A 15425-nucleotide genomic window follows, 5' to 3' on the forward strand; every position below is an offset into this window, starting at 1 on the left:
TGTTCTGTACAGCTCTTATTAAAACTGAGCGAACTGTTCATTCCAAGTCTCCGTCTCTCCCTGTGCACCCGGGCCATCACTGAACTCCTGTCAACCTAGCTATTGGAAATAAATCAATAAAATCGAAAGAGTACAGAGAAAATTTACAAGAATGTTACTAGGACTTGACCTGAGTTACAGGGAAAGGTTAAATAGGTTAGGAGTTCTTCCTGGAGCGCAGAAGAATGAGGGGAAATAAAATTATGAGGGATATAGAGAGGGTATAGGGTATAGGCAGAAGAATGAGGGGAAATAAAATTATGAGGGATATAAAGAGGGTATATGGTATAGGGTATAGGCAGAAGAATGAGGGGAAATAAAATTATTAGGGATATAGAGAGGGTATAGGCAAGCAGGCTTTTTTTCACTGAGTTGCTGAGTCGAGAGCTAGGGTAAAAGGTGAAATATTTAAGAGGAACTTCTTCAGGCGGTGGTGCAAGTGTGGAACAAGCTTCCAGAGGAAATGGTGAATGCGAGTTTAATTGTGGCATTTAAGATGGCTCGGATAAGTACGTGAATGGAAGGGGTACGGAGGGTTATGGTCCAGGTGGAGGTCAAAGGGACTTGGCAGAATAACAGTTTGCAGTGCACTAGATGGGCCAAAGGGCCGGTTTCTCTGCTGTAGTGCTCTATGACTCTTCAATATATCTAAACTATTTGGGATTAATTATTCCATGTGCTTGAGAGTCCCAGCAGTGACAGAGAAAGAGTAGTTTTTGTCAGAATTAGGATAACTGGTGTCTTTTAGGGAACTTGAATATGTGGCACTCCCATGTGCTGGGTATCTTCATACTTGTACATCACAGGTTTCCATGTATGATATATATACTCACCGAAACATACCGGGCACTTTTTTAATGGTAGGAGAACCAACGTGAAAGAACTTCACTTTGTCAAGTTTAGAAAGGGAGTAAATTAGGAGGCTGGAATGTTACCCTCAGATAAAGTGAACAAATATCCATTGGAGACAGTTACTGAAAATCGCAAAAACTTGATATTGTGCTTTTGTCAATCTTTTTTTAATTGCATATTAAATGCTGTAACAATAAATTATTTTTTCACTGCATTTCCGTTGGAGAGGGGTTTACTTCTGTGTCTATTTCATTTTGGTGATGAGCAGTTCTCAACAAATTGCCCAGAACATATGAAATTTCAAAGTAAAGCTGTTGTAATCTAGAGGGTGGAGAGCATAAAGAAAATACTGTAGGTCTTTTAAAAAAACATAATGGCTCAGAAATTCAGTTGCCTAGCATATCATTGAACAGATGCCAGAACTTGGTTGCATAACAGCAGAGATAGAGTGCAATGAAACTCTTTTTTGCACAATTCCATTGCATTAATTGACATTTGCATTCTGTGCCCAAATTGACATTACTCTTCCTGCAATGCTGACTTGCCTCTCACGTTCTCCCCTAGGTAACTGATTCAAGTATTTGCAACTAACATTCATTGAAACCTGCCGCAGACACTGGAATCATAGGGGTAAGTTTTGCAAACACTTTACTTAAGTAGATCATTAATTTGCAGTTGAGTGATCTGGACCTCAGTACTTTGAGCTTGCTCCATCATCCAACACAATCATGACTGACCCTTTACCTCAGTGCCATAATTCTTTTTCTTCCTCAATCTACCTTCTTCTTAAGTATAAGTAGCCATCACCCGTTTATCTTTCTCTCATGGAATTGCTTCACTTTCACTTGCACTTTTCTCTAGAACTGTAGCTCCCAAGGTACTGAAGAATGAATACTCTACCTCATTCACCAAAAGCAGTCTGCTGCAGGACACTCCCAAGAACATAACCTTGCACTGCACTCCAACACCATAATCAAGCGTACAACATTGGTCCTTTTCCAGCTGAGTGGCAGAACCTTCCTTCTCATGTCATTTAACCAGAGTGGAATCATTGTCATCTGTCATTCAATAGATTGTTGGACCATTTGGGTCACCCTTGGGCACTACTGGGTACTGGTAATTGCAATCATGATGACAGTAGCCTAAGACTGTAGCTGTTTAAATTTTTACAACATCCTGTGATTGAGTGCTTCAGGATGTGTTCCAAAGAATCCTCAAATGCCTTTTGTCGATTGTGTCCTTGGGTGTGCTTTTGAAATTTCAAACCTGAGGCGGGAAGGATATGTCCAAGCTCTCCATAATCCTATGCAAGATTGGTGTTGAACTCCTCCATGCTCCTTTACATCATACACCTTACAGCAGGCTTGCTAATGGAGCTAGCATTTTATTTTTGCATACAGTTCATGCTTCTCCTCCAGCTTGATCTGTCAAAGCTCTGATGTGAATTCACTGCAACTAAAGCTATATGCAACTCTAACCTCTCTGTCTATGGCCTGCTTCACTGTTACAACAAGACCCAACCCAAACCTGAGGAATAACTCATCTTCTATCTGGGCACATTGCCATCTAGTCCTAACCTCAGATTCTCTAATTATGGATAACATGCTCTTTCTTCCTGTTCTGCAAGAATCATTTCCACATGCCTTTCTTGTTTTTCTTTTTTCTCTTTGTATAGAGGGGCCTTCTGAACATGTCTCAGTACGCCAGAACCACATCAATCACAAATTACACAACCTCATCCCATCTGTCGCATGCCTTCATTCCATCAGAGAAATTCCCTTCGTTTCACCCACATTCTCCTGATACATCTCACTGCTTCAGAAAAGCAGCAAGCAGAATCAGAGACCCTGCCCACCCCAGACATACTCACTTCTCCCTTCTTGCATCGGGCAGAAGCTATGAAAGCACGTACCACCAAGCCCAACGACAACTTCTATCACACTGTTATCACATGTTTGATTGGATCACTTGTACGATAAGATGGACTCTTGGCCTCACAATCTAACTCATAGTGATCTTGCACTTTATCGTTTTCCTGCGCTGCACTTTATGGTGGTTTTATACTTTATTCTGTATTGTTATTGTTTTACCTTGTTCTACCTCAATGCATTGTGTAATAATTTCATCTGTGTAAATAGTATGCAAAACAAGCTTTTCACTGTATCAGAAAGGATGTGCTGTCATTGGACAGAGTCCAGAGGAGGTTCACAAGGATGATTCTGGGAATGAAAGGGTTAACATATGAGGAGTGTTTGGCAGCTTTGGGCCTGTACTCTCTGGAATTTAGAAGAATGCGGGGGGATCTCATTGAAACCTACCGAATGTTGAAAGGATTAGATAGTGTGGATATGGAGAGGATGTTTCCAGAACCACAGGGCACGGCCTCAAAATTGAAGAGCGACCTCCTAGAACAGAGGTAAGGAGGAATTTTTTTGGCCAGAGAGCTGTGAATCTGTGGAATGCTCTGCCACAGACTGTGGTGGAGGCCAAGTCCGTGGGTATATTTAAGCTGGAAGTTGATAGTTTCCATCAGTCAGGGCATCAAAGGATATGGCGAAAAGGCAGGTGTGTGGTTTGAGTGGGATCTGGGATCAGCCATGATGGAATGCAATGGCCTAATTCTGCTCCTATATCTTAAGGTCTTATTGTGACAATAATAAACCAATGCTAATACCCATACTAACTTGTTTCACTCTTTCTCAGAGAGGGACTGGGAGACCTTGCAGAAAAAAGAATCAGCATCTGGTTTAGCATCACTGTCCTGGATGATGTGAAATTTGTTGTTTTGTAGCAGCAGTACAATGCAAAGACATTACTATTAAATTACAAAATAAATAAAGAGTGAAAAATGTTCATAAGTTCATGGGGTCATGGACCATTCATAAATCTGATGGTGGAGGGGAAACCTGTTCCTGAAACATTGAGTCTGTGTCTTCAGGTTCCAGTACCTCCTCCCTGAGGGAAGAACCAAAATGATGTCGTGTCTCGGATGGTGAGGCTCCTCGATGATAGATGTCGCCTTTCTGAGGTAATGTATTCAGTGGTGTGGAGGATTGTGCCTGTGACAGGACTGACTGATTCTACAACCCTCTGCAGCCTCTCGTCATCCTGTGCTTTGGAGGCTCCATGTCAGGCTGTGAAGCAACCAGTCAGAATGCACTCCAATCTACATCGACAGAAATTAGCAAGAGGCTTTGGTGACATACCAAAACTCCTCAAACTCCTAACCAAATAGAGCTGCTAGCATGCCTCCTTCATGATTACATCAATGTGTTTGGGCCTGGACAGATCCTCCAAGATTTCGACACCCAGGATCTTAAAGCTGCTCACACTTTCTACTGCTAACCCTTCCATGAGGACTGGTGAATGTTTTCCCAACACCCCCTTCCTGAAATCCACAAATGGCTTTAGAATGGGGATGGCGAGCTATAAAGACAGGATCTCCATAATGAAGGCTGTGGTAACTGGAGTATTGGAAGTTGTCAGATTGGTGGAAGACATGTGAGGTGTTAGGGATGTAGTAGGTAGGAAGAGACTAGACAAAGGGAGACAGGATAAAGTAATGTGTGAGGAGATAGGGCAAGAGCAGGCAGGACTAATGGGCCTACCCGGGCAACTTTGTTTTTGGACCATGGGTAACAGATAGAAGTGAGAAATATGGGGTTAGTGCACTACTGTTTTGGAGGTTGTTGACAGGAGATCATCTGATGTGATTAACTGTGTGATGATGTGAGAGATGGTGGCCTGCTGCTTGTCTTGTGGAGTCATGGGCCTGAAGAAATGCACTCAGTGTTTTAGGAAGAGCTTCTCCCCTCCGCCATTAGATTTTTGAATGATCTATGAACCCATGAACTCTACCTTGTTATTCCTCTCTTCCACAGATAGGGAGATTGTGAGGTAATGTGCTCCTTCTGTCATGTACACTGGGATTCTGATGCATGGCGTCAAAGTTCTCAGTGTTATCCTATGTGAATTGAAGAATGCAATGCAGTAACTGCAAATATAAAATCCAGTAATGTTGAATAAAGACACTACAGATGCTGGAATTTAGAACATGAACAGAACACTGGAAGAACTCGATGGGTCAAGTAGCATCTGAGAGTCCTCATATAACCGTATAACAATTACGGCATGGAAACAGGCCATCTTGGCCCTTCTAGTCCATGCCGAACTCTTACTCTCACCTAGTCCCACAAACCAGCACTCAGTCCATAACCCTCCATTCCTCTCCTGTCCATATAGCTGTCTAATTTAACTTTAAACAACAACATCGAACCCGCCTCAACTACTTCTGCTGGAAGCTCATTCCACACAGCTACCACTCTCCGAGTAAAGAAGTTCCCCCTCATGTTACCCCTAAACTTTTGCCCTTTAACTCTCAACTTATGTCCTCTTGTTTGAATCTTCCCCACTCTCAATGGAAAAAGTCCACCCACGTTAACTCTATCTATCCCCCTCATAATTTTAAATACCTCTATCAAGTCCCCCCTCAACCTTCTACATTCCAAAGAATAAAGACCCAACTTGTTCAACCTTTCCCTGTAACTTCGGTGATAAAACCCAGGTAACATTCTAGTAAATCTTCTCTGTACTCTCTCTAATTTGTTGACATCTTTCCTATAATTCGGTGACCAAAATTGTACACAATACTCCAAATTTGGCCTCACCAATGCCTTGTACAATTTCAACATTACATCCCAACTCCTATACTCAATGCTCTGTTTTATAAAGGCCAGCAAACCAAAAGCCTTCTTCACCACCCTATCCACATGAGATTCTACCTTCAGGGAACTATGCACCATCATTCCTAGATCCCTCTGTTCTACTGCATTCTTCAATGCCCTACCATTTACCATGTATGTCTTATTTTGATTAGTTCTACCAAAGTGTAGCACCTCACATTTATCAGCATTAAACTCCATCTGCTATCTTTCAGCCCACTCTTCTAACTGGCCTAAATCTCTCTGCAAGCTTTGAAAACCTACTTCATTATCCACAACTCCACCTATCTTAGTATCATCTGCATACTTACTAATCCAATTTACCGCCCCATCATCCAAATCATTAATATATATGACAAACAACATTGGACCCAGTACAGATCCCTGAGGCACACCACTAGACACCGGCCTCCAATCTGACAAGCAGTTATCCACCATCCCTCTCTGGCATCTCCCATCCAGCCACTGCTGAATCCATTTTACTACTTCAGTATTAATACCTAACGATTGAACCTTCCTAACCAACCTTCCATGTAGGACCTTGTCAAAGGCCTTACTGAAGTCCATATAGACAACATCCACCGCTTTACCCTCGTTAACTTCCCTAGTAAGAAATTCAAAAAATTCAATAAGATTTGTCAAACATGACCTTCCACGTACAAATCCATCAGTGAACATTGACTTCTCAAACTTCCGCTAATGCCCCACCTCCCCCTCGTACTCCATCCATTATTTATTTATATACACACATTCTTTCTCTCTCTCTCTCCTTTTTCTCTCTCTGTTCCTCTCACTATACCCCTTGCCCATCCTCTGGGTTTCCCCCCCTCCCCCTTTTCTTTTTCCCTTGGCCTCCAGCCTCCTGGCCAATCAACTGTCCAGCTCTTGGCTCCATCCCTCCCCCTCCTGTCTTCTCCTGTCGTTTTGGATCTCCCCCTCCCCCTCCCACTTTCAACTCTCTTACTAGCTCTTCTTTCAGTTAGTCCTGACGAAGGGTCTTGGCCCGAAACGTCGACTGCACCTCTTCCTAGAGATGCTGCCCAGCCTGCTGCATTCACCAGCAATTTTGATGTGTGTTGCTTGAATTTCCAGCATCTGCAGAATTCCTCGTGTCTGAGTTATTTCAGCATCCTGTTTTTAATTGACAACGTGCCTTCACTCTCCATCTCTCCCAATTCTTCTACTATTGTCTGGCCAGTTTGAAGTTCTGATGAAAGGTCTCGGCCTGAAATGTTGACTGTTCATTTCCCTCTAAAGATGTGGCCTGGCCTGCTGAATTCCTCCAGCAATTTTTGTCTGCAGAATTCCAGCATCGGCAGACCCCTTTTGTCTCTTGATTGAAGTGATTGGCTGAAGGTGCTCCCAGCTCCACCCACCATCTTCCAACTCCACCCACACTTCCCTCCCCTACTTGGGCAACCTGCTTTTCATCTTATACCCCTCTGTCCACTAATAAGCTCGGAATCCTATCTCACTTTCTCCTTCTCTCCCTTAAACTTGCCATCTTGCCTCTCCTCTCTCAGTGCTGATGCAGGGTTTTTGAAACAAAACATATAATTCCTTTCCTCCCGCGAATGCTGATGAGATTGGTGTTATAGTTTATGGAACTGAATTGAGACTCTCCAAATTCATTTCACATAAGACACCTACAGCTTACAAGGGAGATCGCTCAAAGGGAGCTGAACTTGAAGTTCGATATCAAAAGTGATAGATAATTTTCCCTGTGGGTGAAGGATAAACCCCAGTTCTATTCTGTCAGTTCCATTAAATACATAAATATTGAATCAATCTGTACTTCAGCCCACGTAATAATTATCATTGATAACACTTCTCAGTTCTATCTCTTTTTATGGGAAGGAAACAACAGGTATGGTGCCTCCACACTCAGTCAATATCATTTTTGTTCATTTGTTTCTACTTTGTTTTATATCAGGTTTCTCCCATTATTCCTTCTTTCTCCAAATTAATTTCTGTATATTGTTTCAAGAAAGTAAGAATGCCTTTCCCTACAGAGTCAGAGGCAGACTTGGGGAGGCTGTGAGCAAAGTGCCAGGCATTTGCACAAATGGAGAGGAAAATTGGGGCTTTCCATATCTGTGTGGTATAAACAAAATCCAAAGACCAAGTCACTAAGCGGCTTGACCTGAGAAAGTGAACAGCAGAAGGTCATCAGTCTGATCCAATCTTTGTATACAAACTTCCTCTCCAATCAAAATGAAGTACCTTTATAGGCACACAAGTTTGCAGTTGCTGGAAATTCAGAGCACACACAAAATACTAGAAGAACTGAATAGGACAGGCAGCATCTATGGAGAGGAATAACCAGTATATAACAGGAATAATCTATAGTGTCTTTATTCATCATCACTGGATTTAATATTTGCAGAGCACTCTTAGTCTGGCCTCTACCCTTTGACCTGTTTGGCATGGGCGACCCTACCGAGAGCCAAAGCATAAAGTCCTGGCTCCAGCCAGCATAGCTCTCCGGGTCATTGAGGCACACAAGCCTCCAAACCAAAACAAGGTTGTGGTCCTCTTGGAGGTTCATCAGAGCTAATCAGAACTAATCAGGTCCTGGTGAGGGGTCTCAGCCCGAACCGTGAAAATGCAGTTTTATGCATGTATCTGAGCCTCAACCTTAGAATTGCAAGGTCACTTCTTACTCACTTGTACAATGTATTGTCCTGTTCATCCAGGCTCGATAGGTAAATATCTATGAATGTCAGACTTGAACATATATCATCCAACATAATAAAATCATCATGACGAAGGGTCTGTTTGAACTTAGCAATCATTTCACTGAAGCTTTCAAATTGACTGGTTTTCTGGAATGTAGAAAACAGGCACAGTTTCATTCAATCCCACTGCTGTATAATTTTAATATACTTACTCTTTTTCTTCTGGGTTATAATAATATTAAATGAAAGGGTCATTGCTGTTCTTAATTTGATCCAAGGATACATCCAGTAACTTGACTAAAGATATTCCCATCAGTTCTTAAATAGGGAGGGTGTTTCCCCCGACTGAGCAGACTAATTCATATCTCATTCACAAAAGTTCCAATGTCCAGTATCCATAATTTGTCACAGCTTTCAATAATTAATAACTAGTCAAGTTGGAAATACAGCAGCTATGTAAAACTTTGGTTAGTACTCACTTGGGAGTATTCTGGTCATCCAACACAGGATGGATGTGGAAATAGTGGAAAGGTTACAGAACAGGTTTATCAGAATGTTCCCTGGATTAGAGTGCATGAGCTATAAGGACAAACTTGGGTTGTTTTTTTCTGGACCGTCAGAGACTGAGGGGAGACATGATAGAAGTTTATAAGTGAGCCACGGTGGCAGGGCCTCCGGCACTGAGTCTGACCCAGTGTTGCAGAAGGGTGGAACGGAGAAGAGGAAAGCTGTCGTCACTGGAGACTCTATAGTCAGGGGAGCAGACAGGAGATTTTGTGGACGTGAGAAGGACACCCGCATGGTTTGTTGCCTCCCGGGTGCCAGGGTCCAAGATGTCTCTGACCGGGTGCACGACATCCTGGTACGAGAGGGAAAGCAACCAGAAGTCGTGATACATGTTGGCACCAACGACACAGGCAGGAAGAGGGATGAGGTCCTGAAGTGTGAGTTTCAGGAACTAGGCAGAAGGCTGAAGAAAAGGACCTCAAGGGTGGTGTTCTCAGGATTGCTGCCAGTGCTACGTGATAGTGATGGTAAGAATTGGAGGAGATGGCAGTTAAATGCGTGGCTGAGGAGTTGGTGCAGGGAGCAGGGTTTTAGATTTTTAGATCATTGGGATCTCTTCTGGGGAAGGTGGGACCTGAACAGATTGGATGGGTTGCACCTGAACTCGAGGGGGAGCAATATCCTTGCAGGTAGGTTTGCTAGCATGGTTGGGGAGGGTATAAACTAATTTGCAAGGGGGATGGGACCCAGAGCGATAGAGCAGTGAAAGAAGTGCATGGAGTAAAGCCAGATCTAACATACAGAGAGGCTTTGAGGAAAGAGAAGCAGAATAAAGGGTGTAAAGGTAGTAAGGTAGAAGGGCTAAAGTGTGTGTACTTCAATGCAAGAAGCATCAGGAACAAGGGTGATGAACTGAGAGCTTGGATACATACATGGAATTATGATGTAGTGGCCATTACAGAGAGTTGGCTGGCACCAGGGCAGGAATGGATTCTTAGTATTCCTGGATTTCAGTGTTTTAAAAGGGATAGAGAGGGGGGAAAAGGGGAGGAGGGGTGGCATTACTGGTCAGGGATACTATTACAGCTGCAGAAAGGGTGGGTAATGTAGCAGGATCCTCTTTTGAGTCAGTATGGGTGGAAGTCAGGAACAGGAAGGGAGCAGTTACTCTATTGGGAGTATTCTATAAGCCCCCCAGTAGCAGCAGAGATACAGAGGAGCAGATTGGGAGGCAGATTTTGGAAAGGTGCAAAAATAACAGGGTTGTTATCATGGGTGACTTTAACTTCCCTAATATTGATTGGTACCTGATTAGTTCCAAGGGTTTGGATGGGGCAGAGTTTGTTAAGTGTGTCCAGGACGGATTCCTGTCACAGTATATTGACAGGCCGACTCAGGGGAATTCCATACTAGATCTAGTATTAGGTAACAAACCGGGTCAGGTCACAGATCTCTCAGTGGGTGAGCATCTGGGGTCAGTGACCACTACTCCCTGGCCATTAGCATTATCATGGAAAAGGATAGAATCAGAGAGGACAGGAAAATTTTTAATTGGCGAACGGCAAATTATGAGGCTATAAGGTTAGAACTTGCGGGTGTGAATTGGGGTGATGTTTTTGCAGGAAAATGTACTATGGACATGCGGTTGATGTTCAGAGATCTCTTGCAGGACGTTAAGGATAAACTTGTCCCGGTGAAGAAGATAAAGAATGGTAGGGTGAAGGAACCATGGGTGACAAGTGAGGTGGAAAATCTAGTCAGGAGGAAGAAGGCAGCATACATGAGGTTTAGGAAGCAAGGATCAGCTGGGTCTATTGAGGAATATAGGGAAGCAAGAAAGGAGCTTAAGAAGGGGCTGAGAAGAGCAAGAAGGGGGCATGAGAAGGCCTTGTCGAGTAGGGTAAAGGAAAACCCCAAGGCATTCTTCAATTATGTGAAGAAAAAAAGGATGACAGGAGTGAAGGTAGGACCGATTAGAGATAAAGGTGGGAAGATGTGCCTGGAGGCTGTGGAAGTGAGCGAGGTCCTCAATGAATACTTCTCTTCGGTATTCACCAATGAGAGGGAACTTGATGATGGTGAGGACAATATGAGTGAGGTTGATGTTCTGGAGCATGTTGAGATTAAGGGAGAGGAGGTGTTGGAGTTGTTAAAATACATTAGGACAGATAAGTCCCAGGGACCTGACGGAATAGTCCACAGGCTGCTCCATGAGGCGAGGGAAGAGACTGCTGAGCCTCTGGCTAGGATCTTTATGTCCTTGTTGTCCACGGGAATGGTACCGGAGGATTGGAGGGAGGCGAATGTTGTTCTCTTGTTCAAAAAAAGTAGTAGGGATAGTCCAGGTAATTATAGACCAGTGAGCCTTACATCTGTGGTGGGACAGCTGTTGGAAAAGATAGGATCTATGGGCACTTAGAGAATCATGGTCTGATCAGGGACAGTCAGCATGGCTTTGTGAAGGGCAGATCGTGTCTAACAAGCCTGATAGAGTTCTTTGAGGAGGTGACCAGGCATATAGATGAGGGTAGTGCAGTGGATGTGATCTATATGGATTTTAGTAAGGCATTTGACAAGGTTCCACATGGTAGGCTTATTCAGAAAGTCAGAAGGCATGGGATCAAGGGAAGTTTGGCCAGGTGGATTCAGAATTGGCTTGCCTGCAGAAGGCAGAGGGTCGTAGTGGAGGGAGTACATTCGGATTGGAGGGTTGTGACTAGTGGTGTGCCAAAAGGATCGGTTCTGAGACCTCTACTTTTCGTGATTTTTATTAACGACCTGGATGTGGGGGTAGAAGGGTGGGTTGGCAAGTTTGCAGATGACACAAAGATTGGTGGTGTTGTAGATAGTGTAGAGGATTGTCAAAGATTGCAGAGAGAAATTGATAGGTTGCAGATGTGGGCTGAGAAGTGGCAGATGGAGTTCAACCCAGAGAAATGTGAGGTGGTACACTTTGGAAGGACAAACTCCAAGGCAGAGTACAAAGTAAATGGCAGAATACTTGGTAGTGTGGAGGAGCAGAGGGATCTGGGGGTACATGTCCACAGATCCCTGAAAGTTGCCTCACAGGCGGATAGGGTAGTTAAGAAAGCTTATGGGGTATTAGCTTTCATAAGTCAAGGGATACAGCTTAAGAGTCGCGAGGTAATGATGCAGCTCTATAAAACTCTGGTTAGGCCACACTTGGAGTACTGTGTCCAGTTCTGGTTGCCTCACTATAGGAAGGATGTGGAAGCATTGGAACGGGTACAGAGGAGATTTACCAGGATGCTGCCTGGTTTAGAAAGTATGCATTATGATCAGAGACTAAGGGAGCTTGGGCTTTACTGTTTGAAGAGAAGGAGGATGAGAGGAGACATGATAGGGGTATACAAGATATTAAGAGGAATAGATAGAGTGGATAGCCAGTGCCTCTCCCCCAGGGCACCACTGCTCAATACAAGGGGAAATGGCTTTAAGGTAAGGGGTGGGAAGTTCAAGGGGGATATTAGAGGAAGATTTTTCACTCAGAGAGTGGTTGGTGCATGGAATGCACTGCCTGAGTCAGTGGTGGAGGCAGATACACTGGTGAAACTTAAGAGACTACTAGACAGGTATATGGAGGAATTTAAAGTGGGGGGTTATATGGGAGGCAGGGTTTGAGTGTCGGCACAACAATGTGGGCCAAAGGGCCTGTACTGTGCTGTGCTGTACTATTCTATGTTCTATAAAATTATAAGAGGCATAGATAGGGTAGAGAGTCAGAATGTTTACCCCAGGGGGAACAAAATGTCAAATAAGATTCAACTTTATTGTCATTGTGCCGAGTACAGATACAAAGCCAATGAAATGCAGTTAGCATCTGATCAGAAATGCAAAGAATAGTGTTATTTACAAAACAACTGCGAATAAAAAGTGCTACAGCACACAAACATAAAAGTACTGAGACAGTACAATATGGGTGCAATACTGCTTAGCGCTGTGATGTGAGGTTCAGCAGTGTCACAGCCTCGGGGAAGAAGCTCTTCCTGTGCCTGCTGGTGCGGGAGCGGAGGCTCCTGTAGCACCTAGCGGATGGGAGGAGAGTAAATGCTCAAGAACCTGCAATTATGGTGAGAGGGAGAAAGTTTAAAGGGGATGTGAAGGGAACGTTTTATTTGTACATATTGAGTAATGGGTACCCAAAATAATCTACCGGGGTAGTGATGAGAACAGATATAATAGTGGCATTTCAGAGGCTTTTAGACTTGAGTATGCAGGGAATGGAGAGTGAGGAATTTGTGCTGGCAGAAGAGATTTAGATTAATTTAGCGTCATGTTCAGCACAGATATCATGAGCTAAAAGGCTGTACTCTACTGATATATTATGTAGTTTGGAGTTTGAGAGAAGTTCCTTATGGAAGCCTAAAATGAGCTTTTGCTGGTTCAGTGAGTGTTCTGTCCTCCTGTGGTCAGCTCTGTAGTCTATGCAATGAGGCAGGTATCTGGTAGGTGGTTCTGCAGCCACACTCTTCATTTTCTTACATTGATAAACCTAATTACTACAACTTTGTTCTCAATGAGAAAGGCACCGGGAGAAAACAGGGTTAATAGCTATCAGGAGAATGAAGAAACTTTCAACACGAGTTTAAATCTTTTCAATGTGAGTACAAATCAGGACCGCAGCAACAGCAGTAGACCTATGAGCCTATTCCATCGTTCATTGGGATCGTGTCTGAACTATGTCTCATAGTTGCACAACTGTCATTGCTTATTTTAACACTTTTCTTCGAGAAATTATTAATCTGTATAAAATTAACAGTAAGCAGCAACTGCCATTAACAAAGATATCCTTTACATGATTTTTTAAACTTCACACTGAAAGGTCTGGCTTTAATTTTAAGAGTTTTCAAGGCATTAAACCTCCTTCCATTACAACTTAAATCTGAATCTGAGGAACTCTGTACCTGCTTTTCCATTATCTCCGTGATATGACTTCTTTGCCTTTGTAATATAGCTTGCTTCTTTCCCATCAGCGTTGATTCTCTTTCAGCTTGGATCCCTTTATTAAACTCTCTAGATGTTTCCTAGGAATAAACACATCATTTATTTTAACAGTCTTATCAAACAGGCTGTGATGTGCAGTGGTGTAACCAGGTGCAGACATACCCTTATATTTATAATGATAACTCCAATGAAGAGGTTGACAAAGAGAAAGACACCCAGCAAAATGAAACACATGATGAAAAGTCGACTTGATTTGAAACCAAATTGATCTGTTTCTTCCTCAAGGTCGCTCCAGCTATCCAGCTGCAAGGAAACAGGAGACTATTAGACAGATCTTTACACAAAATCTTTTCAAAAGTTGCTCAGTTTTCCACATAGAAGTTCATTACGTTTCACAACCAAAATTATTTGTATCATTTTCCAAGCAACATTGAATCTTTTATCTTCTCTGTACAGAGAGAATCTTTTACTCATAAGTGAAGATACATCCATGGACCCCTAGAATACACAGCATATGCAGATTTACATAAATACTGGGGAAGGTCAAAGGCTAGCCTTCTGAAACCTCCAGGCTAATGAATGGCATTGGCAAGTCAATAGGAGCATATCAGGAGTGCCAGTTATACAAAGCTGAAAATTCCAAATGAAATTATTAGGAGAGTTGCTGTGAGAACTTCAGAAATCTTTCTGCCTTGGCCAAATAGATGCTTTGTTTCCCTCATGGATACACAACTCAAAGTAAATTAGAACCTCTGAAATTGTCCCACAGGAGCCAGTTACTGGGGAAGCATGCCACACCTGACAAGAGCCACTCAGTCATTAGGGTAGAATGGAAGCCCAATGTCAGCCATCTTACACTGATGACAGAATACCTGCTCCCCAACAAGCAGACTCAACACTTGTTAGACAGCTGGCATCTGATATTATTGCTTTTCCAATCTTGTCACCAGACATTTTGAATGTTCCTATCAGTATAATGTAGGAGGAGCCAGTGACCTATGGACCTAGAAGGGCAATCAAATCCAAAATAATCTCACAGGCCTTAGTACCTGTGACTTGTCTGTTCACTTCATTAAGTTGAAGTTAGAAGGTCCATTTTGTAAGCTATTGTGCTCCCAGACCTATCTTCTGTTTGATGAATGGGTGCAGGATAAAAAAAAAGTGGAACAAACTTAAACAACAGGAATTCTGCAGATGCTGGAAATTCAAGCAACACACATCAAAGTTGCTGGTGAACGTCAGCCTCCTCTACTGTAAAGATGAAGCCACACTCAGGTTGGAGGAACAACATCTTATATTCCGTCTGGGTACCCTCCAACCTGATGGCATGAACATTGACTTCTCTAACTTTCGCTAATGCCCCACCTCCCCCCTGTACCCCATCCATTATTTATTTCTATACACACATTCTTTCTCCCTCTCTCCTTTTTCTCCCTCTGTCCTTCTGACTATACCCCTTGCCCATCCTCTGGGTTCCCCCCCGCCGTCTTTCTCCCCGGGCCTCCTGTCCCATGATCCTCTCATATCCCCTTTGCCAATCACCTGTCCAGCTCTTGGCTCCATTCCTCCCCTTCCTGTCTTCTCCTATCATTTCGGATCTCCTCCTCCCACTTTCAAATCTCTTACACACTCTTCCTTCAGTTAGTCCTGACGAAGGGTCTCG

The 15425-nt window shown here is 43.2% G+C and overlaps 1 protein-coding gene across 3 annotated transcripts in view; it reads right to left on the reverse strand.

The window, feature by feature from the left end:
• Window positions 1–1045: 1045 nt before the first annotated feature.
• Window positions 1046–15425, reverse strand: part of LOC140200495 (cation channel sperm-associated protein 3-like) — a 29769-nt gene continuing 15389 nt past the window's right edge. For all 3 annotated transcript variants that reach the window (XM_072263908.1, XM_072263909.1, XM_072263907.1), the window contains 4 exons: window positions 13925–14065; window positions 13723–13842; window positions 8280–8437; window positions 1046–1212 (listed from right to left, as the gene is read on the reverse strand). In XM_072263908.1, the coding sequence (XP_072120009.1) occupies window positions 1098–1212; window positions 8280–8437; window positions 13723–13842; window positions 13925–14065 (534 nt within the window). In that variant the 3' untranslated portion in view covers window positions 1046–1097. The remainder of the gene's footprint in view (window positions 1213–8279; window positions 8438–13722; window positions 13843–13924; window positions 14066–15425) is intronic.

This window comes from Mobula birostris, chromosome 7, assembly GCF_030028105.1.
Source record: "Mobula birostris isolate sMobBir1 chromosome 7, sMobBir1.hap1, whole genome shotgun sequence".
Classification (NCBI taxonomy): domain Eukaryota; kingdom Metazoa; phylum Chordata; class Chondrichthyes; order Myliobatiformes; family Myliobatidae; genus Mobula; species Mobula birostris.